Source organism: Bubalus kerabau, chromosome 11 (genome assembly GCF_029407905.1).
Source record: "Bubalus kerabau isolate K-KA32 ecotype Philippines breed swamp buffalo chromosome 11, PCC_UOA_SB_1v2, whole genome shotgun sequence".
NCBI classification, from domain to species: domain Eukaryota; kingdom Metazoa; phylum Chordata; class Mammalia; order Artiodactyla; family Bovidae; genus Bubalus; species Bubalus kerabau.
This window is the reverse complement of record NC_073634.1, coordinates 43,692,650-43,716,201: the sequence shown is the minus strand read 5'-3', so window position 1 is coordinate 43,716,201 and position 23,552 is coordinate 43,692,650. Positions and strand designations below refer to the sequence as shown.

The following is a 23,552-nucleotide window of genomic DNA, read 5'->3' as shown; positions in this document are numbered from 1 at the left end:
GATGTTTTGCTATAACTCTTTGTTGCAGCTCAGTCTAGACTGAACATGAACTTCACCCCCTGTTGCAATAATTGGTTCATAACTTTTCATCATTTCCTGAAAGCATTTATTGTCCACCTGAAAATATGCAAAATTATCTTCTTAATTGTTGACAAAATAGTAAAAACATCCAATTTCAGTATTCTACTTTAGATTCCAGAAACATATTCTTAATTAGGCAGATAATTCACAATATGAATAAGATTTTTAAAGTTTTTTTCAGGTTTATTATTCAGATAACCCATATTTGACTGTGTGAGTAGGTTTTATTTTTTAACCCACTCATTTCTTACAAATCCACTTTCAGAACTGCAAAGGACCTTAGAGATCATTATGTGATTTATACAAAAGCAAGCCTTTGAAATTTCTTGACTCTCTTTTCATTATACTATGTTTCCTCCAACTTGATAGATGACTTTATACCTGATAACATTTACATTTATAAAAATATTTGCTAATATCTTCTTTTAAAAAATTTATGGTGCTGTTAAGTAACTGACTTCACAAAGAAAAATGAAGAATCTTTTATTTTTAAAATATCAACTAATTATGCAAGTTCCTTCTTTTTCTCTTGACACTGATTTGTTCTTTGATATACTGGGATTTCATATACACTTTTTATATACTAATATTCTCTACACGGGTTTACCTGGTGGCTAGGTGGTAAAGAATCCGCTTGTCAATGCAGGAGACATGGGTTTGATCCCTGGGTCAGGAAGATCCCCTGCAAAAAGAAATGGCAACCCACTCCAGCATTCTTGTCAGGGAAATTCCACAGACAGAGGAGCCTGGGAGCTACAGACCATGCAGTCACAAAAGAGGCCCACACGATTTAGTGACTAAACAACAATTGTATACCCATACACACATATATATGCAATTTTAATGACTTTTAGACATTCTATTGTTTTATATAACTTAACCATTTCCAACTTACTGGACATTAGGTCATCTCCTAGTTCTATAAACTTTTAAAAGTTATTTTCTTAGGATATACTCCCATAAATGGTACTTGCTCAAAAGAAAATAATTTTATGGTTCTTGCTACATATAAGTAAGTTTCTTTTTAGAAACAGTTTGCAAATTATACCTACTATCAGAAATGCATCATTCTAGGCTTCCCCATAGATTTGCTAACATTGATGATTTTGAATATTAAGATTTTGAAGAATAAAGTATTACTATTTTTTTTATTAAGACAGTTGAAATGATTTTAGTTTGAAATGACTTATGTGTAAAATCACTTATGAATTTTAGGGTTATTTTAATTTAGTTTTGTTATTTCTCAGAATTTTGTAAAATTAGCTATTTTCACATTACAGATAATTCAGGTTACTTTATTTACCCTATTTGTCTGCTAATAAAGCAAGCAACATTAACTAGAAACCAAATTACTATTTTAGTAAATCCTATTCGATCAACAAAGGAGTTTTTAAAGGAATAGCATGAACCACACCATATAATATACTTTCATAGTTTTCTTATTCTATGTGTAGCATATTTCATTACTGTATAGTTCACACATAAATTTACAAAAAAGAAGTTCTGTATTGCTTCTTAACTGATATTCAGTTAGTAAATAAGATATAAATTAATTTTAGTATTCTTTTGAAAAATCAACTTGTAAAATTTTAAAAAATACAGGAAAACATACTGTTAGATCTTTGGAAATACACTTATTTATAATGGGCCTTCAGGCTGAAAGTTTGTTGTATGAAGTATGCATTTCATTAAAAATTAGAAGCCAGTAAAGTTCAAATCAGGCTTCCCAGGCAGCGCTAGTGGTAAAGAACCTGCCTGCCAATGCAGGAGAACTAAGAGACTCGGGTTCGATCCCTGGGTTGGGACGATCCCCAGGAGAAGGGCATGGCAACCCACTCCAGTGTTTTGCTTGGAGAATCCCCATGGACAGAGGAGCCTGGCGGGCTACAGTCCATAGGGTTGGAAAAATTCGGACATGACTGAAAGCTATTTAGCACACACAAACACACACAAAATTCAAATCATTTTTGTTGTTGGAGGAAGAGGGTTCACAGTGTTGCAAAAATGGGAAATGGCTCACCTCAACCATTCTCTCTTTTATTCTAACAGAATTCTAAGCAATGTGTTGGCTGAAAAACTGTACTTTCCAGACCTTTTGCATATAAGATGGCCAATCTGACATAAGATTGTTCAAACAGGCCTCTGGGAAAGCTCTCATGGCCCTTCAATCTAATGATGTCAAGAGTTCTGGCAGTGATTTTGGGACCATGAGAGAAAAGCCAAGAAAATTTCAGCTCCCTAATATTGATATCAGACCCAAGTTGGGACTAATCTTTCACCTTTAAAATATGTATGTTTCTATATATTTGTTATAATTATTAAAATTATCTCTGTATGAAGAGGGTCATTTAAATATTGGTTTGACACTAATAAACTATGTTTTCTTCTTTAGCTAATATGCTCTAAGCCTTAACTATGTAGCCAGCTAACTGTGAGTGTGGAACTGTAAAACGTCTGTCTGAACAATTATTTGTTGGATTAGTGCAGTGACTTCAACTGGCTGCACAATAGTTCAGTTGCTCAGTCAGTCCGACTCTTTGCGACCCCACGAACCGCAGCATGCCAGGCCTCCCTGTCCAACACCAACTCCCGGAGTCCACCAAAAGCCATGTTCGTTGAGTCAGTGATGTCATCCAAACATCTCATCCTCTGTCGTCCCCTTCTCCTCCTGCCCTCAATCTTTCCCAGCATCAGGGTCTTTTCAAATGAGTCATCACTTTGCATCAGGTGGCCAGGGTATTGGAGTTTCAGCTTCAACATCAGTCCTTCCAGTGAATACCCAGGACTGATTTCCTTTAGGATGGACTGGTTGGATCTCCTTGCAGTCCAAGGGACTCTCAAGAGTCTTCTCCAACACCACAGTTCAAAAGCATCAATTTTTCTGCACTCGGCTTTCTTTAGAGTCCGACTCTCACATCCATACATGACCACTGGAAAAACCATAGCCTTGACTAGATGGCCCTTTGTTGACGAAGTAATGTCTCTGCTTTTTAATATGCTGTCTAGGTGGTCATAACTTTCCTTCCAAGGAGTAAGCGTCTTTGAATTTCATGGCCGCAATCAACATCTGCAGTGATTTTGGAGCCTCAAAATAAAGTCAGCCACTGTTTCCCCATCTATTTGCCATGAAGTGATGGGACCAAATGCCTTGATGTTAGTTTTCTGAAGGTTGAGCTTTAAGCCAACTTTTTAACTCCCCTCTTTCACTTTCATCAAGAGGCTTTTTAGTTCCTCTTCACTTTCTGCCATAAGGGTGGTGTCATCTGCATATCTGAGGTTATTGATATTTCTCCCAGAAATCTAGATTCTAGCTTGTGCTTCTTCCAGCCCAGCGTTTCTCATGATGTACTCAGCACATAAGTTAAATAAGCAGGGTGACAATATACAGCCTTGACGTACTCCTTTTCCTATTTGGAACCAGTCTGTTGTTCCATGTCCAGTTCTAACTATTGCTTCCTGACCTGCATATACGTTTCTCAAGAGGCAGGTCAGGTGGTCTGGTATTCCCATCTCTTTCAGAATTTTCCACAGTTTATTGTGATCCACACAGTCAAAGGCTGTGGCATAGATAATAAAGCAGAAATAGATGTTTTTCGGGAACTCTCTTGCTTTTTCGATGATCCAACGGATGTTGGCAATTTGATCTCTGGTTCCTCTGCCTTTTCTAAATCCACCTTGAATATCTGGAAGTTCACAGTTCACGTATTGCTGAAGCCTGGCTTGGAGAATTTTGAGCATTACTTTACTAGCGTGTGAGATGAGTGCAATTGTGTGGTAGTTTGAGCATGCTTTGGCATTGCCTTTCTTTGGGACTGGAATGAAAACGGACCTTTTCCAGACCTGTGGCCACTGCTGAGTTTTCCAAATTTGCTGCCATGTTGAATGCAGCACTTTCACAGCATCATCTTTTAGGACTTGAAAGAGCTCAACTGGAATTCCATCACTTCCACTAGGTTTGTTCGTAGTGATGCTTTCTAAGGCCCACTTGACTTCACATTCCAGGATGTCTGGCTCTAGGTGAGTGAGTGATCATACCTTCTTGATTATCTGGGTCGTGAAGATCTTTTTTGTACAGCTCTCCTGTGTATTCTTGACACTTCTTAATAGCTTCTGCTTCTGTTAGGTCCCTACCATTTCTGTCCTTTATTGAGCCCATCTTTGCATGAAATGTTCCCTTGGTATCTCTAATTTTCTTGAAGAGATCTCTAGTCTTTCCCACTCTGTTGTTTTCCTCTATTCCTTTGCACTGATTGCTGAGGAAGGCTTTCTTATCTCTCCTTGCTATTCTTTGGAACTCTGCATTCAGATGCTTATATCTTTCCTTTTCTCCTTTGCTTTTCACGTCTCTTCTTTTCACAGCTGTTTGTAAGGCCTCCCCAGACAGCCATTTTGCTTTTTTGCATTTCTTTTCCATGGGGATGGTCTTGATTCCTGTCTCCTGTTCAATGTCATGAGCCTCCGTCCATAGTTCATCAAGCACTCTGTCTTTCAGATCTAGTTCCTTAAATCTATTTCTCACTTCCACTGTATAGTCATAAAGGATTTGATTTAGGTCATATGCGAATAGTCTAGTGGTTTTCCACACTTTCTTCAATTTAAGTCTGAATTTGGCAATAAGGAGTTCATGATCTGAGCCACAGTCAGCTCCCGGTCTTGTTTTTGCTGCCTATATAGACCTTCTCCATCTTTGGCTGCAAAGAGTATAATCAATCTGATTTCAGTGTTGACCATCTGGTGATGTCCATGTGTAGAATCTTCTCTTGTGTTGTTGGAAGATAGTGTTTTCTATGACCAGTGTGTTCTCTTAGCCTTTACCCTGCTTCCTTCTGTACTCCAAGGCCAAATTTGCCTGTTACCCCAGGTGTTTCTTGACTTCCTACTTTGGCATTCCAGTGCCCTATATTAAAAGGACATATTTTTTGGGAGTTAGCTGTAGAAGGTCTTGTAGGTCTTCATAGAACTGTTCATCTTCAGCTTCTTCAGTGTTATTGGTCATGGTATTGACTTGGATTACTGTGATATTGAATGGTTTGCCTTGGAAACGAACAGAGATCATTCTGTCGTTTTGGAGATTGCATCCAAATCCTGCATTTCGGACTCTTTGTTGACTATGATGGCCACTCCATTTCTTTTAAGGGTTTCTTGCCCACAGTAGTAGATATAATGGTCATCTGAGTTAAATTCACCTATTCCAGTCCATCTTAGTTCACTGATCCCTAGAATGTTGATGTTCACTCTTGCCATCTCCTGTTTGACCACTTCCAATTTGCCTTGATTCATGGACCTAACATTCCAAATTCCTATGCCATATTGCTCCTTAGAGCATTGAACCTTGCTGCTATCACCAGTCCCATCCACAACTGGGTATTGTTTTTGTTTTGGCTCCTTGCCTTTATTCTTTCTGGAATTCTTTGTCCGCTGATCTCCAGTAGCATATTGGGCACCTACCAACCTGGGGAGTTTCTCTTTCAGTGTCCTATCTTTTTGCCTTTTCATACTGTTCATGGGGTTCTCAAGGCAAGAACACTGAAGTGGTTTGCTATTCCCTTCTCCAGTGGACCACATTTTGTCAGACCTCTCCACCATGACCCGCCCATCTTTGGTGGCCCCACACGGCATGGCTTAGTTTCATTGAGTGAGACAAGGCTGTGGTCCGTGTGATCAGATTGGCTGGTTTTCTGTGATTGTGGTTTCAGTCTGTCTGCCCTCTGATGCCCTCTCTCAGTGCCTACCTTCTTACTTGGTTTCTCTTACCTTGGATGTGGGGTATCTCTTCACGGCTGCTCCAGGAAAGCACAGCCACTGCTCCTTACCTTGGACATGGGGTAGCTCCTCTTGGCTGCTGCCACTGACCTCGGGTGTGAAGTAGCTCCTCTCGGCCACCGTCCCTGAGACGTGTCACCCACCACCCTCAGACGTGTCAGCTGCACAATAGATTCATATGTAAAATGTAGATTCACTAAGTCCAGGGTAATGGTTTCAAACTTCAGCTTGCATCAGAATCGAATGTGAAAAAATAAATTTGTTAATCACTGTTGAGCTTGTCTCCCAGATTTAAGAGGTTCAACAGGTCTGGAATGACATGTTCCCAGGGGATGCAGGTCCAAGGACAAAACATTGAGAAACACTAGTTGAGGATAAACCTGCACACCTGTGTATTAAAATAATTTAATATGATTCAGTTCAGTTCAGTTACTCAGTCATGTCTGAGTCCTTGCGACCTCATGAACTGCAGCACACCAGACCTCCCTGTCCATCATCAACTCCTGGAGGTTGCTCAAACTCATGTCCATTGAGTTGGTGATGCCATCCAACCATCTCATCCTCTGTCATCTCCTTCTCCTCCTGCCTTCAATCTTTCCCAGCATCAGGGTCTTTTCCTATGAGTCAGTTCTTCATATCCGATGGCCAAAGTATTGGAGTTTCAGCTTCAGCATCAGTCCTTCCAATGAATATTCAAGACTGATTTTTGTTTAGGATTGGCTGGTTAGATCTCCTTGCAGTCCAAGGGACTCTCAAGAGTCTTCTCCAACACCACAGTTCAAAAGCATCAATTCTTCACTGCTCAGCTTTCTTTATGGTCCAACTCACACCCATACATGATTACTGGAAAAACCATAGCTTTTACTAGACAGACCTTTGTCAGCAAAGTAATGTCTGCTTTTTAATATGCTGTCTAGTTTGGTCATTGCTTTTCTTCCAAGGAGCAAGCGTTTTTTTAATTTCAAGAATGCACTCACCATCTGCAGTGATTTTGGAGCCCAAGAAAATAAAGCTTGTCACTGTTTCCATTGTTTCCCCATCTATTTGCCATGAAGCCATGGGACAGTATCCCATGATCTTCGTTTTTTTAATGTTGAGTTTTAAGCCAACTTTTTCACTCTGCTCTTTCACTTTCATGAAGAGGCTCTTTAGTTCCTCTTCGCTTTCTACCTTAAGGGTGGTGTCATCTGCATATCTGAGGTTATTGATATTTCTCCATGTAATCTTGATTCTAACTTGTGCTTCATCCAGTCCAGCATTTCTCATGATGTACACTGCATATAAGTTAAATAAGCAGGGTGACAACATACCACCTAGACGTATTCCTTTCCCAATTTGGAACCAGTCTGTTCATCCATCACCAGTTCTAACTGTTGGTTCTTGACCTGCATACAGGCTTCTCATGAGGCCGGTAACGTTGTGTGATATTCCCATCTCTTGAAGAATTTTCCAGTTTGTTGTGATCCACACAGATAAAAGCTTTGGTGTAGTCAAAGAAGCAGTAGATGTTTTTTTTGGATTCTCTTGCTTTTTCTATGATCCAATGGATGTTGGCAATTTAATCTCTGGTTCCTCTGCCTTATTTAAATCCAGCTGGAACATCTGGAAGTTCTCCGTTCATGTAGTCTTGAAGCTTAGCTTGGTGAATTTTGAGTATTACTTTGCTAGCGTGTAAGATGAGCTGAACATTCTTTGGCATTGCCTTTCTGTGGGATTGGAATGAAAACTGACCTTTTCCAAACCTGTGGCCTTTGCTGTGTTTTCCAAATTTGCTGGCATATTGAATGCAGCACTTTCACAGAATCATCTTTTGGGATTTGAAATAGCTCAACTGGAATTCCATGACTTCCACTAGCTTTGTTCGTAGTGATGCTTCCTAAGGCTCACTTGACTTCGCATTCTAGTATGTCTGGCTCTAGGTGAGTGATCACACCATGATGGTTTTCTGGGTAATGAAGATGTTTTTTGTATAGTTTTTTTTTGTGTGTGTGTGTGTATTCTTGCCACCTCTTCTTAATTATTTTCTGCTGTTAGTTTCATACCGTTTCTGTCCTTTATTGTGTCCATCTTTGCATGAAATACTCCATTGGTATCTCTAATTTTCTCGAAAATATCTCTAGTCTTTCCCATTCTATTTTTTCCTTCTATTTCTTTGCACTGATCCCTTAGGAAGGCTTTCTGCTCTCTCCTTGCTGTTCTTTGGAACTCTGCATTCAGATGGATATGTTTCCTTTTCTCCTTTGCCTTTCTCTTCTTTTCTCAAAAACCATAATTGAGAACCCAGATCACAAAGAGTCAGACACAATTGAGTGACTGAACAACAATAAAAAATCACAACTGTTCCTCAAGTCGTGCCTGCTAAGTCACTTCAGTTGTGTCTGACTCTGTGTGACCCTATGGAGTATACCTTTCCAGGCTCCTCTATCCAAGGGGATTCTCAAGGCAAGAATGCTGGAGTGGTAATACTGGAGTTGGGATCTTCCCAACCCAGGGACTGAATTCCAGTCTATGTTTCCTGCATTGGCAGAAGGATTCTTTACCACTAGCACCACCTGGGAAGCCCATCCCCTCTCACCCCCTTTTATTTCTCAGCTTCAGTTTTCCAGAATAAAAGTGAGGACTTAGTGGATCTTCTTTTTGTGTGCATTTTTTTGCCCTCCTTTGGTTTTTCATTGAGTATTTTTTCATGATCTGTTGGACATTTGTTTATTTTCTTTAGGAAAATGTCAGTTCAGGCCTCTGTCCATTTTCTAATTGGGTTGTTTGTTTTTGTTGTTTTGATGTTGAGTTGTATATGTTCTTTTTGTATTTTGGATGTTAAACCCTTATTGGATGTATTGTTTGCAAATATCTCCTCCCATTCACTAGGTGGCCTAATAAGGTTGCTGATAGTTTCCCCTCACCGTGTAAAAGCCTTTGTTTGATGTAGTCCCATTTGTTTATTTTTGGTTTTGTTTCCCTTGCCCGAAGAGACATATAAAACAAATGTTTCTAAGACCAATATCAAAGAATTTACTGTTTACATTTCCTTCTAGGAGTTTTATAGCCTTAGCTCTCACATGTAAGACTTTAATCCATTTTGAATTTATTTCTGTGCATGGTGTGAGAGAGTAGCACAGTTTGATACTTTCTCATGAAGCTGTCTAGTTTTTCCAACACTATTTTTGAAGAGGGCTGTCTCTTCTCCATCACATTTTCTTGCCTCCTTTATCATAGATTAATTGACCATATGTGTATGAGTTTATTTCAGGCTCTGCCAACAAAGGTTCGTCTAGTCAAGACTATAGTTTTTTTCTGTGGTCATGTATGGATGTGAGAGTTGGACTGTGAAGAAGGCTGAGCGCCGAAGAATTGATGCTTTTGAACTGTGGTGTTGGAGAAGACTCTTGAGAGTCCCTTGCACTGCAAGGAGATCCAACCAGTCCATTCTGAAGGAGATCAGCCCTGGGATTTCTTTGGAAGGAATGATGCTAAAGCTGAAACTCCAGTACTTTGGCCACCTCATGTGAAGAGCTGACTCATTGGAAAAGACTCTGATGCTGGGAGGGATTGGGGGCAAGAGGAGAAGGGGACGACAGAGGATGAGATGGTTGGATGGCATCACTGACTCGATGGACGTGAGTCTGAGTGAACTCCGGGAGTTGGTGAAGGACAGGGAGGCCTGGCGTGCTTCGATTCATGGGGTCGCTAAGAGATGGACACGACTGAGTGACTGATCTGATCTGATCTGATTCTGTTCCATTGATCCATGTGTCTGTTTTCGTGCTGGCACTATACTATTTTGATTACTGTAGCCTTGTAGTATATTTAAAAATCAGGGTGCATTATACCTCCAGATTTGTTATTCTTCCTTAACATTGTTTTGGCTACTCAGGGTCTTTTATGTTTCCACACATATTTTAGAATTATTTGTTTTAGTTCTATGAGAAATGCCATTGGTCTATTTGATAGAGATTGCATTGAATCTGTAGACTGACACAATCCCAGAGGTCTCTTAAACTATTCTCCTTTTAAAAAATTCTTTTTCCTTTTTTCTGTTCAGCTGGGGCAATTTCCACTACCGTATTTTCTAGTTCAGTGATTGTCAAATCCATTCCTTTGTAACATCTAATCTACTGTTGAGTCCTTCTAGTGTATTATTTATTTGTTATTGTGTTCCTCTGCTCTGTTTAGTTCTTCTTTATATTTTTGAACTTTTTGCTTATCTTTTCACTGAGTTCATCCATTCTTGATTTATGATTATAAAGATAAATGTTCATCCATTAAGCATATTTATAATCATTCCCTTGGACTTCTTATTGGATGTATTGCTTATCTTCATTTAGTTCTTCTGAAGTATTGTTTCTTTGTTTTAAACACATTCCTGTCTCTCATTTTACCTTATTTTCTGTGTTTATTTCTCCTGATCTTAGGGAAATGGACTCATGTTGGAGAGGTTTTATGCGGCCCAAAAGCTCACTCCATTTTTACTAGAGGTGTCCCCTGTGCTCCAGAAGTGCCCCATTTGTATGGGCTGTGTGACCCCCTTCTCTTGTGGTGGGGCCAAAAACTGTGAGCACAATGGTAAGCAGTGCCAACCTTAAGCCTATCTGGCTGCCAATGTGCTGCCTTATGTGGTAGCTGCTTGCTTGCTGGTGGACAGGGATGGGTCTCTGCACAGCTGACATCTTGAACCAGGGGGTCTGAGGACTGACAGTGACTCACTGGTGGATACATAAGCTTCTGGCACTAACAGGCTAGAGGAAGGACTCCAAAATGGTGCTTGCCAGCATCAGCATCCTTGTGGTAGAACATACTCCCTCAAATGCTCTCACCAGCATCACTGTCCAAGGCAAATCCCAGTTGACTCTTGCCTCTCTGAAAGCCTCTCCAAGATCAGCAAATGTGTCTGATAGGATCCTTTCAAATTACTGCCTTTGTGCAGGAACTTGGAGCCTGTGAGAATCTGTGTCCACCCTTTAAGAGCAGAGTCTCTATTTCCCTACAGTCCTCTGGCACTTCCTATGCATGCCCTGCTGGCTTTCAATGGCAGATGTTTTGGGGTTTCATGTTCTCACGTCAGGACTCCTGGGCTGAGGAGCTCAATGTGGGACTTGGACCACTTGTTCCTTATAGAGAACTCTGCAGGTGTGATTATCTTCCCATTTATGTGTGATATCTATCTACCCAGGGTATGTGTGTATTAACACATTAGTATATCCCTCTACCTGTCTCATGGTGGTTCCTTCTTATATGTTTAGCTGTGGAAATGCTTTTCTGCTAGTTTTCAGGTTGTTCTAGTAGGAAATCGCTCTGTAAATACTTGTCATTTTTGTGTGCCCATGGGAGGATGTAAACTCAGGGTCTTTCTACTCCATCATCTTTGCCAACAACCTAGAGGGCTCTTCCACATGGCTGCTCTACCCCCATTCTTCCTTAATGTTGGCATTTCCCAACATTCTTACTATCTTTCTTCACTACTCTCAAGCAAACTCTCCCATATTATTCTCACTAATGTCAATGGTTGGCAGCCTACTTCTATATTGATAGGAACTGGGAGAAGAAACACGTGGGACAAAGCTGAAAATTTGGGCAATAAAATAGTGTTAGACCGGAATTAGAATGGTACAAGTACTTAAAGTACTTGTTCAGTTCAGTACAAGTTCAGTTCAGTTCAGCTGCTCAGTCATGTCCAACTCTTTGCAACCCCATGAACTGCAGTATGCCAGGCCTCCCTGTCCATCACCAACACCCTGAGTCCACCCAAACCTATGTCCATTGTGTCGGTGATGCCATCCAACCATCTCATCCTCTGTCGTCCCCTTCTCCTCCTGCCCTCAAACTTTCCCAGCATTGGGGTCTTTTCAAATGAGTCAACTCTCCACATGAGGTGGCCAAAGTACTGCAGTTTCAGCTTCAACATCAGTCCCTGAAATGAACACCCTGGACTGGTCTCCTTTAGGATGCACTGGTTGGATCTCCTTGCAGTCCAAGGGACTCTCAAGAGTCTTCTCCAACACCACAGTTCAAAAGCATCAATTCTTCGGTGCTCAGCTTTCTTCACAGTCCAACTCTCACATCCATACATGACCACTGGAAAAACCATAGCCTTGACTAGACGAACCTTTGTTGGCAAAGTAATGTCTCTGCTTTTGAATATGCTATCTAGGTTGGTCATAACTTTCCTTCCAAGGAGTAAGCATCTTTTAATTTCATGGCTGCAATCACCATCTGCAGTGATTTTGGAGCCCCCAAAAATAGTCTGCCACTGTTTCCCCATCTATTTCCCATGAAGTGATAGGACAGGATGTCATGATGTTAGTTTTCTGAATGTTGAGCTTTAAGCCAACTTTTTCACTCTCCTCTTTCACTTTCATCAAGAGGCTCTTTAGTTCTTCTTCACTTTCTGCCATAAGGGTGGTGTCATCTGCATATCTGAGGTTATTGATATTTCTCCCAGAAATCTAGATTCTAGCTTGTGCTTCTTCCAGCCCAGTGTTTCTCATGATGTACTCTACATATAAGTTAAATAAGCAGGGTGACAATATACAGCCTTGATGTGCTCCTTTTCCTATTTGGAACCAGTCTGTTGTTCCATGTACAGTTCTAACTGTTGCTTCCTGACCTGCATACAGGTTTCTCAAGAGGCAGGTCAGGTGGTCTGGTATTCCCATCTCTTTCAGAATTTTCCACAGTTTATTGTGATCCACACAGTCAAAGGCTTTGGCATAGTCAATAAAGCATAAATAGATGTTTTTCTGGAACTCGATTCCTTTTTCCATGATCCAGCAGATGTTGGCAATTTGATCTCTGGTTCCTCTGCCTTTTCTAAAACCAGCTTGAACATCTGGAAGTTCATGGTTCACATATTGCTGAAGCCTGGCTTGGAGAATTTTGAGCATTACTTTACTAGCATGTGAGATGAGTGCAATTGTGTGCTAGTTTGAGCATTCTTTGGCATTGCCTTTCTTTGGGATTGGAATTAAAACTGAACTTTTCCAGGCCTGTGGCCACTGCTGAGTGTTCCAAATTTGCTGACATATTGAGTGCAGCACTTTCACAGCATCATCTTTTAGGATTTGAAATAGCTCAACTGGAATTCCATCACCTCCACTAGCTTTGTTAGTAGTGATGCTTCCTAAGGCCCACCTGACTTCACATGCCAGGATGTCCAGCTCCAGGTGAGTGAGAGTGATCACACCTTCATGATTATCTAGGTCGTGAAGATCTTTTTTGTATAGTTCTTCTGTGTATTCTTAATATCTTCTGCTTAAAACTTAAGACAAAATTTTAACTTAAAACTTTAAAGTTTTTTTAAATATTACAGATAAGGTGAAAGTCTCCCCAGGCACCCCCATTCCTTGTCTCTTATCTCTTGCCCCAAAAGTAACCATTGCTAAAAACACACTCTGAGTTTATTTAAACATAAATGGTATAGTAGTAAACATGTTATTCTGGAACTTGTACTTTTCAATCATGAGAATGTTTTCAGATTTTTCTATGTTAGGATATACAGTTCTTCCCCAAGAAATAGCAGTTAACTACTAACTCTTGCAGCAGAATATATAAGAAGTACAAACCCACTCCATTATTTTTGTCTGGGAAACTCCATGGACAAAGTAACCTGGAGGGCTACAGTCCTTGGGGTTGCAAAGAGTTGGGCACGACTCACCTACTAAGCATGATGTAAAAGAAGTCATGCCTAGACATCTTGAAGAGCCTGAACTTTGGTGAGGGTCTGTGTGAAGTTTGTTAGAGTGATAATTCACTGTCTTTCTGATTTTTAAACATACTGAGTATTCCCTGTGAATTTGAGGGTGGCTGTTTTAGACTGGGCTATATGATACCCCACATGAAGGTAAGAGAAACACAAGACAGTAGGTGTTGCTAGAGGCATCAGAGGGCAGACACACAAACCATAATCACAGAAAACTAGTCAATCTAATCACATGGACCACAGCCTTGTCTAACTCAATGAAACTAAGCCATGCCATGTGGGTCCACCCAAGATGGGTGGGTCATGGTGGAGAGGTCTGACAGAATGTGGTTCACTGGAAAAGGGAATGGCAAACCACTTGAGTAGTCTTGCCTTGAGAACCCCATGAACAGTATGGAAAGGCAAAAAGATAGGATACTGAAAGAGAAACTCCCCAGGTCGGTAGGTGCCCAATATGCTATGGGAGATCAGTGGAAAAATAAGTCCAGAAAGAATGAAGGGATGCAGCCAAAGCAAAAACAACACCCACTTATGGATGGGACTGGTGATAGAAGCAAGGTCCGATGCTGTAAAGAGCAATATTGCATAGGAACCTGGAATGTTAGGTCCATAAATCAAGGCAAATTGGAAGTAGTGAAACAGGAGATGGCAAGAATGAACGTTGACATTCTAGGAATCTGCGAACTAAAATGGACTGGAATGGGTGAATTTAACTCAGAAGACCATTATATCTACTACTGTGTACAGGAATCCCTTAGAAGAAATGGAGTAGCCATCATGGTCAACAAAAGAGTCCAAAATGCAGGATTTGGATGCAATCTCCAAAACGACAAAATGATCTGTTTGTTTCCAAGGCAAATCATTCAATATCACAGTAATCCAAGTCTATGCCCAACCAGTAAGCTGAAAAAGCTGAAGTTGAACAGTTCTATGAAGACCTACAAGACCTTTTAGAATTAACACCCAAAAAAGATGTCCTTTTCATTATAGGGAACTGGAATGCAAAAGTAGGAAATCAAGAAACACCTGGGGTAACAGGCAAATTTGGCCTTGGGTACGGAATGAAGCAGGGCAAAGGCTAATAGGGTATTGCCAAAGGAAAGCACTGGTCATAGCAAACACCCTCTTCCAACATCATAAGAGAAGACTCTACACATGGACATCACCAGATGGTCAACACCGAAATCAGACTGATTATATTCTTTGCAGCCAAAGATGGAGAAGCTCTATACAGTCAGCAAAAACAAGACCAGGAGCTGACTGTGGCTCAGATCATAAACTCCTTATTGCCAATTTCAGACTTAAAATGAAGAAAGTAGGGAAAACCAGTAGACCATTCAGGTATGACCTAAATCAAATTCCTTATGATTATACACTGGAAGTCAGAAATAGATTTAAGGGACTAGATCTGATAGACAGAATGCCTGATGAACTACGGATGGAGGTTCTTGACATTGTACAGGAGACAGGAATCAAGACCATCCCCATGGAAAAGAAATGCAAAACAGCAAAATGGCTCTCTGGGGAGGCCTTACAAATAGCTGTGAAAAGAAGAGAAGTGAAAAGCAAAGGAGAAAATGAAGATATATGCATCTGAATGAAGAGTTCCAAAGAATAGCAAGGAGAGATAAGAAAGCCTTCCTCAGTGATCAATGCAAAGAAATAGAGGAAAACAACAGAATGGGAAAGACTAGAGATCTCTTCAAGAAAATTAGAGATACCAAGTGAACATTTCATGCAAAGGTGGGCACAATAAAGGACAGAAATGGTATGGAACTAACAGAAGCAGAAGCTATTAAGAATAGGTGTCAAAGAATACACAGAAGAACTGTACAAAAATGATCTTCTGACCAAGATAATCACGATGGTGTGATCACTGACCTAGAGCCAGACATCATGGAATGTGAAGTCAAGTGGGCCTTAGAAAGCATCACTATGAACAAAGCTAGTGGAGGTGATGGAATTCCAGTTGAGCTATTTCAAATCCTGGAAGATGATGCTGTGAAAGTGCTGCACTCAATATGCCAGCAAATTTGGAAAACTCAGCAGTGGCCACTAGCCTGGAAAAAGTCAGTTTTCATTCCAGTCCCAAAGAAAGGTAATGCCAAAGAATGCTCAAACTACCACACAAATGCACTCATCTCACATGCTAGTAAAGTAATGCTCAAAATTTTCCAAGCCAGGCTTCAGCAATACGTGAACTTCCAGATGTTCAAGCTGGATTTAGAGAAGGCAGAGGAACCAGAGATCAAATTGCCAACACCTGCTGGATCATGGAAAAAGGAACTGAGTTCCAGAAAAACATCTACTTCTGCTTTATTGACTATGCCAAAGCCTTTGACTGTGTGGATCACAATAAACTGTGGAAAATTCTGAAAGAGATGGGAATACTAGACCACCTGACCTGCCTCTTGAGAAACCTGTATGCAGGTCAGGAAGCAACAGTTAGAACTGTACATGGAACAACAGACTGGTTCCAAATAGGAAAAGGAGCACAGCAAGGCTGTATATTGTCACCCTGCTTATTTAACTTCTATGCAGAGTACATCATGAGAAACGCTGGGCTGGAGAAAGCACAAGCTGGAATCAAGTTTTCTGGGAGAAATATCAATAACCTCAGATATGCAGATGACACCACCCTTATGGCAGAAAGTAAAGAGGAACTAAAAAGCCTCTTGAAAGTGAAAGAGGAGAGTGAAAAAGTTGGTTTAAAGCTCAACATTCAGAAAGCTAAGATCATGGCATCTGGTCCCATCACTTCATGGGAAATAGATGGGGAAACAGTGGAAACAGTGTCAGACTTTATTTTGGGGGGCTCCAAAATCACTGCAGATGGTGACTGCAGCCATGAAATTAAAAGACGCTTACTCCTTGGAAGGAAAGTTATGACCAACCTAGATAGCATATTCAAAAGCAGAGACATTACTTTGCCAACAAAGGTCTGTCTAGGCAAGGCTATGGTTTTTACAGTGGTCATGTATGGATGTGAGAGTTGGACTGTGAAGAAAGCTGAGGGCCGAAGAATTGATGCTTTTGAACTGTGGTGTTGGAGAAGACTCTTAGAGTCCTTTGGACTGCAGGGAGATCCTACCAGTGCATTGTAAAGGAGATCAGTCCTGGGTGTTCTTTGGAAAGACTGATGCTAAAGCTGAAACTCCAATACTTTGGCCACCTTATGCTAAGAGTTGACTCATTGGAAAAGACCCTGATGCTGGGAGGGATTGGGGGCAGGAGCAGAAGGGGACGATAGAGGATGAGATGGCTGGATGGCATCACTGACTGGATGGACGTGAGTTTGAGTGAACTCTGGGAGTTGGTGATGGACAGGGAGGCCTGGCGTGCTGCAATTCATGGTGTCCCAATGAGTCAGACAAGACTGAGCTACTGAACTGACCTGACCTGAAGTCAATAAATAAAATACAGTAACTTAGGACAGTACATTTTCTGGACTTCATTTCTCTAATCTGTGAAATGAGGGTGCTGTAGTATAAACTCTCCAAGGCTGCTTTAGTGGAAAAACTTTAGTTTCTAATGAACTTGTTGGACAAAATGTTCTTAGGATATTTTCTCACATATGAGGATTGTAGGTAGAAAATGTTATGATTATATTCAGAAGAAATATAGTATTTTTGTAAATCCATTATCAACTATCAAAATTAAATTCCTGAAACCCCACAGCTAGCATGAGTCATTAACAACTTTAGATTAACTTCCTCTGAGTTTCATGATGGGCAGTGCATCTGTGCTGATTTAATAGAAATTTTATTGAATCTAAAATTTAGACACTGGAATTTAATCTTCATCATACAAGTCACTAAGTTACTATATTAAACAACTTATTTAATATCATTAAATCTCAATTTACTCACATACAAAACAGACACTATGATGCTAAAGCTGAAACTCCAGTACTTTGGCCACCTCATGCGAAGAGTTGACTCATTGGAAAAGACTTTGATGCTGGGAGGGATTGGGGGCAGGAAGAGAAGGGGACGACAGAGGATGAGATGGCTGGATGGCATCACTGACTCGATGGACATGGGTCTGGGTGAACTCTGGGAGTTGGTGATGGACAGGGAGGCCTGGCGTGCTGTGATTCATGGGGTCGCAAAGAGTTGGACATGACTGAATGACTGAACTGAACTGAATTGAAAGAACATCATCATAAAATATAAATATAATATGAAAGTACTTTACACATGCTAGTTTTAGTATAATTTAAATAAATCAGATAAAGTCTATAATATTGCTATGCAGCACTATTATGATTATTATGATATAATAAATGGAAACCAACTTAAATATCTTGTGAAAAGTTCCTTAATTCTTCTGAATTGTTGTAATACTTTTTTGTAATCTGCCTATAGGACTGCTGCTGTTGCTGCTGCTGCTGCTGCTGCTAAGTCGCTTCAGTCGTGTCTGACTGTGGGACCCCATAGATGGCAGCCCATCAGGCTCCCCTGTCCCTGGGATTCTCCAGGCAAGAACACTGGAGTTGGTTGCCATTTCCTTCTCCAATGTGTGAAAGTGAAAAGTGAAAGTGAAGTTGCTCAATAGTGTCTGACTCCTAGTGATCCCATGGACTGCAGCCTACCAGGCTCCTCCGTTTGTGGGATTTTCCAGGCAAGAGTACTGGAGTGGGTTGCCATTGCCTTCTCTGGCCTATAGGACTGCTGGATATTAATTAACATTTTAGTAAATAGTTAATGAACACCAACAATGTACCAAGAAATATAGCAAGTGGTTAGGGAAAGCAATAATTTTCATCAATTAAGAAAAGGTTTCTAAAAAGAGGTAGCAGTTGAAAAAGCCTTAAAGGAAGGGGCGAAGTTCCATGGGGAACTGGTAGTGGGGGTGGTGGACAAGTTTGAAATACTGGAAACAGCTAATTAAAAAAAAAAATTATTTACTTATTTGGCTGCTCTGGGTCTTCGTTGAAGCATGTGGGATCTAGCTCCCTGATCAGAAATCCGGATCGAACCTAACCCTAACCCTGCAATGGGAGGGAATAGTCTCAGCCACTGGACCATCAGGGAAAGCCTTGGTAACAGCAAGCGTTTTAACCATAAGTCCTTGAAGGCAGTGTCTATACGTGCTTATAATCTTTGTGTTGGTCCTACTGTTTTAACGACCTTCACTTTATGACCCTCACAAAACTTGTAGCCTGTCATCTTTAATAAACGAATTGCATAATTTGAGTGGAGGCATGCCATGCCTCTGGGGAGACTGTCTAACTTTAGCCTTTGCAACATAGTACCTCGAGGGCTTGTTGTAACACAGATGATTGAGCTTCACTCTCAGAGTTTGGGATTCCCTAGGTCTGAGACAGGAGAAGGCAATGGCATCCCACTCCAGTACTCTAGCCTGGAAAATCCCATGGATGGAGGAGCCTGGTAAGCTGCAGTCCATGGGGTCGAGAAGAGTCGGAGACGACTGAGCGACTTCACTTTCACTTTTCACTTTCATGCATTGGAGAAAGAAATGGCACCCCACTCCAGTGTTCTTGCCTGGAGAATCCCAAGTATGGCGGAGCCTGGTGGGCTGCCGTCAATGGGGTCGCACAGAGTCAGACATGACTGAAGCTACTTAACAGCAGCAGCAGCAGGTCTGAGACAGAGGGGTGAGAATTTGCCTTTCTGTAAAGGTGATGTAAAATTTCCCAGGTTATGCGAATGGATCCAGGATCTTTGGAAAGCCACTGCTTTAGAGTAATTTATATTTACATTGCTAACATTCTTGTTTTTCTCTAAGCATTCAGAAAACTTATAATTCTTGTCAAACTAAGAGTCTTGAAAAAGTGTCATCCGCTTTTGAAGGCAATCAAAACGTTTGGGTGTGAATCTTACTCATTTTTACACAACCTGTAGCCTACTGCAATGACGTTTAGCAAATACAAGGGTTCAAAAATACAATACTGAATACTGAATTGACTGAATATTGATTGTATTGATTGCAATATTGAATGTTGCATTGAATATTGATTGAAATCAAATGTGCAGTAAATATTAGGTTCCTTAATTAATCACCCCTTAGTAAAAAAAAAAAAAAAAAAAAGGAATGGATAATTACCATTCCCGAGTTAGAAATATGTATACCAGTATCCTTGCCTGGAGAATCCCAGGGACAGAGAAGCCTGGCTGGCCTCAGTCCATAAGGTCACATAATCTTTGTGTTGGTCCTACTTAAGTGGCATGACTTAAGTGACTTAGCACGGCACATAGAAAGGGTTGTTAAAGAAAAATTAAATTCGGCTCCTCAAGTCCATTAGCAATTTCCCCTCCTGTTTTGCCTTAGATATTCTCAAGTGTAACGCACCAGAACCCTGGTGTTGACTTGAGTCTGGATTAATATAAACATCCAACACGGTTCTTGGGACAATCAAAGCTAGTATGGTCAGGTTCAGAAAACAATCTTTCCTCCTGCCTCGCGTTGGGGTCAATGCTGCCTCCTGCTGAGCCGAATTTACTCTGGCTGGAGCTGAGCCCAGGTATCCCGACTACCACCGGACCTTCATTTTTGCCCAGGGAAAGCTCGAGACTTCCCGCCAAACGCGCGGGTGTACGTCTCTCGGCGCCCAAGGCGCAGGCAAGACTGCGCATGTGCGGGACCAGCGGCCGCCAGTATACCAACGTTGCCACGGACCGCGAGCTATGGCGGAGACGGAAGCGACCCTGCTGCGCCAGTTTCCGCTCTTTCTGCCCCAGAACCGGTCGAAAACCGTCTATGAAGGCTTCATTTCGGCTCAGGTATTCGCCCGGCTGATGCTCTTTCGCTCGGAGAGCTTTCCTTCGGCGGCGCAGCCCGGGCCGTGGAAGTCTGTGACCTGAAGGGTTAGGGGAATCGGACTTGCGGTTTTTGAGAAGGGTGGCCCGCGAGGGCTCCTCGGAGAGTAGAAGTTTGAGAATCGTGGGCTGTTGCTGGAAATCCGTTCCTCGCCGCCGTTTGCACTCCTGGGCCGGGGTAACCGCCTACAGGAGACGCCTAGAGGTCCGCGCGCGCGAGGAGAGTGGAGCGTTGGGGGTGGGTGGGAAACCGGCTGCGGGCCACGCCCCTTCGTCCCCGCCCCTCTCTGCCAGGCTCCTAAGTTAGCGTTGGTCGCACGTTTCAAGTTTTGAAAAAATTGGTCAGTTTTTGCTTGCCGCGATACTTAACATTCGCCCAGCCCCGCGAAGGTTGGAGGCCATTCAGAGGGGTGTCTGCGCTCTCTCATTATATTGGTATTTCCTACAGAAAGAACATTTTTGAGGAGAACCTCATTTTAGCTCTCTGCCAAATCCAGTGTACCAGAGCACATCCAGTTGCGGTATTTTGTAGGAACTCATGACAATCGCGGAGAAGGCAATGCACCCCACTCCAGTACTCTTGCCAGGAAAATCCCATGGACGGAGGAGCCTGGTAGGCTGCAGTCCATGGGGTCTGGAAGAGTCAGACACGACTGAGCTACTTCACTTTCACTTTCATGCATTGGAGAAGGAAATGGCACCCCACTCCAGTGTTCTTGCCTGGAGAATCCCAGGGAAGGGGAAGCCTGCTGGGCTGCCGTCTATGGGGTCGCACAGAGTCGGACACGACTAAAGCGACTTAGCAGCAGCAGCAGCAGCAGCAGCAGCATGACAACCGAATTACCTTTGCCGATTCCAGGTGGCCTCTCTTGTAGAGTTTATTACACATAGTAAACACGTGTAGGGCTTTGAAGTTTACAAAGCGCTTTCCAGCTACAACATCTCGCCTAATCCTCAGTCTTTTGAAGCAGAAAAAAAAAAAAAATTCTCGTTTTATTGTTGAGTAAATCACGGCATGGGGAATTGGGGGGAATTAAGTTACTTGTCCTTGATCGCAACAGACTCCTTTAAACTCAGTATATCTAATGCCACTCGTAGGTTTTCCTCCTCTACCAAGCTACCTTAGGTTAGAATTCTGAGTATCGACTTTGCTTTCTGGACAAATTGGCCCTCTCCCCAACTAGCACACGTATTTTTTTGAGGATAGGGGCCATGTTCTAGCAATTACCACATGTTTCGAAGTTTCCTCAAAACACAATCAAGAATATTGAGTGAATTATTTAAATTCACATGCTAAATGAAGATTTTACCTATTCCTAAGAATATTAGGTATAGTTCAGTTCAGTAGCTCAGTCGTGTCCGACTCTTTGCGACCCCAAGATTAAGAAAAGATTATAGACCACACACTTGAACTTCATTTGTTTTCAAATTCATTGTGACCATCACAGAAAGTAGTTTTCATCACGAAAGGTTAAATTTCATTGTTACTTCTGGAATAAAGTTAATCCACCTTTTCCTTCCCCAGTTGGAAGTATTGGTCTTGAATTACCGAGTTGAAAACTTTCACATCATTTAGAAAAGTTGAAGAGATATTGCTTGTATCTGCTGAAGCTTCTTAGAAAACATGTAGCCACCAGTAGTCAGATTAGATGAAATTTTGTTAGGATCCTTGCTTATAGCTACAATTTTCATTTTACTTGGCTTAAGCAGCTTGTTGAAATCCTAACCTGAAGATCTTATTTAACATTGTTTTGTTTTGGTGAAGCACGGTTTTTCTAAAAATACTTGTCTTGTGTATAATCTCAAATTTACAGAAAAATAGCAAGGATGTAGGAAAAATTTGTGTATACATGTGAAGAGATTCACTATTTTCTATTTGTGTCATTTGATTTATTCTGAGTCTGTGTATGTGGGTGGGTGTGTACACACATTATTTCCCTGAACAGTTTGAGATTAAGTTGCAGACACAGTGCTCCTTTATTCCTAAATACTTAAGTGTGTATTTCATGACAAGGACACACCCATAACATAACCTCAGTACCATTATCAAAATCAGGAAATTTTATCATCATATAATACCATTATCTAATCTGAAGTCCAAATTCAGATTTTTTTTTTACTGTTGCCAGTTACGTTTTTTATACCCCTTCCCAGCCCCTAACCATCTGATGTAAAAATGTCACATTACATTTAGTTGTCCTGTCTCTTTAATCTGGAGTAGTTCCTTAGTCTTCCTTTGTTTTCCATGAACTTGACATCTTTGGGGTACAGGCTGGTCATTAGGTAGAATGTCCCTCAATTTAGATTTGACTCTTTCCTCATCATTAAATTCAGGTTATGCAGTTCTGACACATATGCCACAGAAAGAATATCATGTCCTTTTTAGGGCGTGGGATGTCAGCAGGTTTCATTATTGATGATGTTATCTCTGATCACAGGTTTAAGGTGGCATCTGCCAGATTTTCCTCTTGTAATTATTAAGGACTTACAGGAAGCTACTTTGAGACATCAAACTCTTTTCCCTCCCCACCACCTCCATTGTAGCAGCCATTGACTCTTGTTCCAGTCAGTTAGTTGATGTTTCCCAATGATGATTTTCTTTCTTCTATATTTATTAATTGGCGTTCTGTGATAGAATGACTTTCCCTTTACCATTTATTTATATCAGGCTTATGGATTTAAAAAGTAATTTATCTAATGGATTATAATCCTTTCTTTCCTATTTGATGTTTAAATTATTCCAGATTTGGCCAGTGAGAGAATATTTTTCTTGATGTGTTTTTAACAATCTGCCTTTCCCCCTCATTACCATTTTAAAGGTATCCTGTAGATGCTAACATGTATGTTTTATTTTTTAGAACTTAATTTTAATTTGGAGTTCCCCTGCACCTGGGAATTATTAAATAGAAGATCTAAAATTTTTCTCATGGAATGTTTTTTTTCATTTTAATTTGCTATTTCTGGTTTTATTGCACTGTGAATAAACAGTGATGATTGTAAAAATAAAATTTTATTTATTTGTGGGTGATCTGTGTGTGATTAAAAGGTGTTTTCTCTGTTATCAGATTCTTTATCTCCCCTTGAGTAAGCTTTGGTAGTTTGTTTCCTTTGAAGATTTTCATCTAGATTTTTGAATTTATTGGTTTAAAAGTTCATGATATTTTCTTATTATCCTTTTAATGGCTTTGGGATCTGTAATGATGCTCTCTATTTTGGTTGCCTTTTGCTGT

The 23,552-nt window shown here is 40.9% G+C and overlaps 1 protein-coding gene across 6 annotated transcripts in view; it reads left to right on the top strand.

Moving 5' to 3' along the window:
- The window catches only part of FANCL (FA complementation group L), a 182,364-nt gene that overhangs the window by 72,888 nt on the left and 85,924 nt on the right, over positions 1-23,552 (top strand). Inside the window, exon 2 of one of the 6 annotated variants that reach the window (XM_055540170.1) lies at positions 20,191-20,286. In XM_055540170.1, the coding sequence (XP_055396145.1) occupies positions 20,191-20,286 (96 nt within the window). Of the gene's footprint in view, positions 1-19,963; positions 20,287-23,552 lie in introns of those variants that run through there. The other 5 variants (XM_055540171.1, XM_055540174.1, XM_055540175.1 and 2 more) reach the window with 5 other exon arrangements.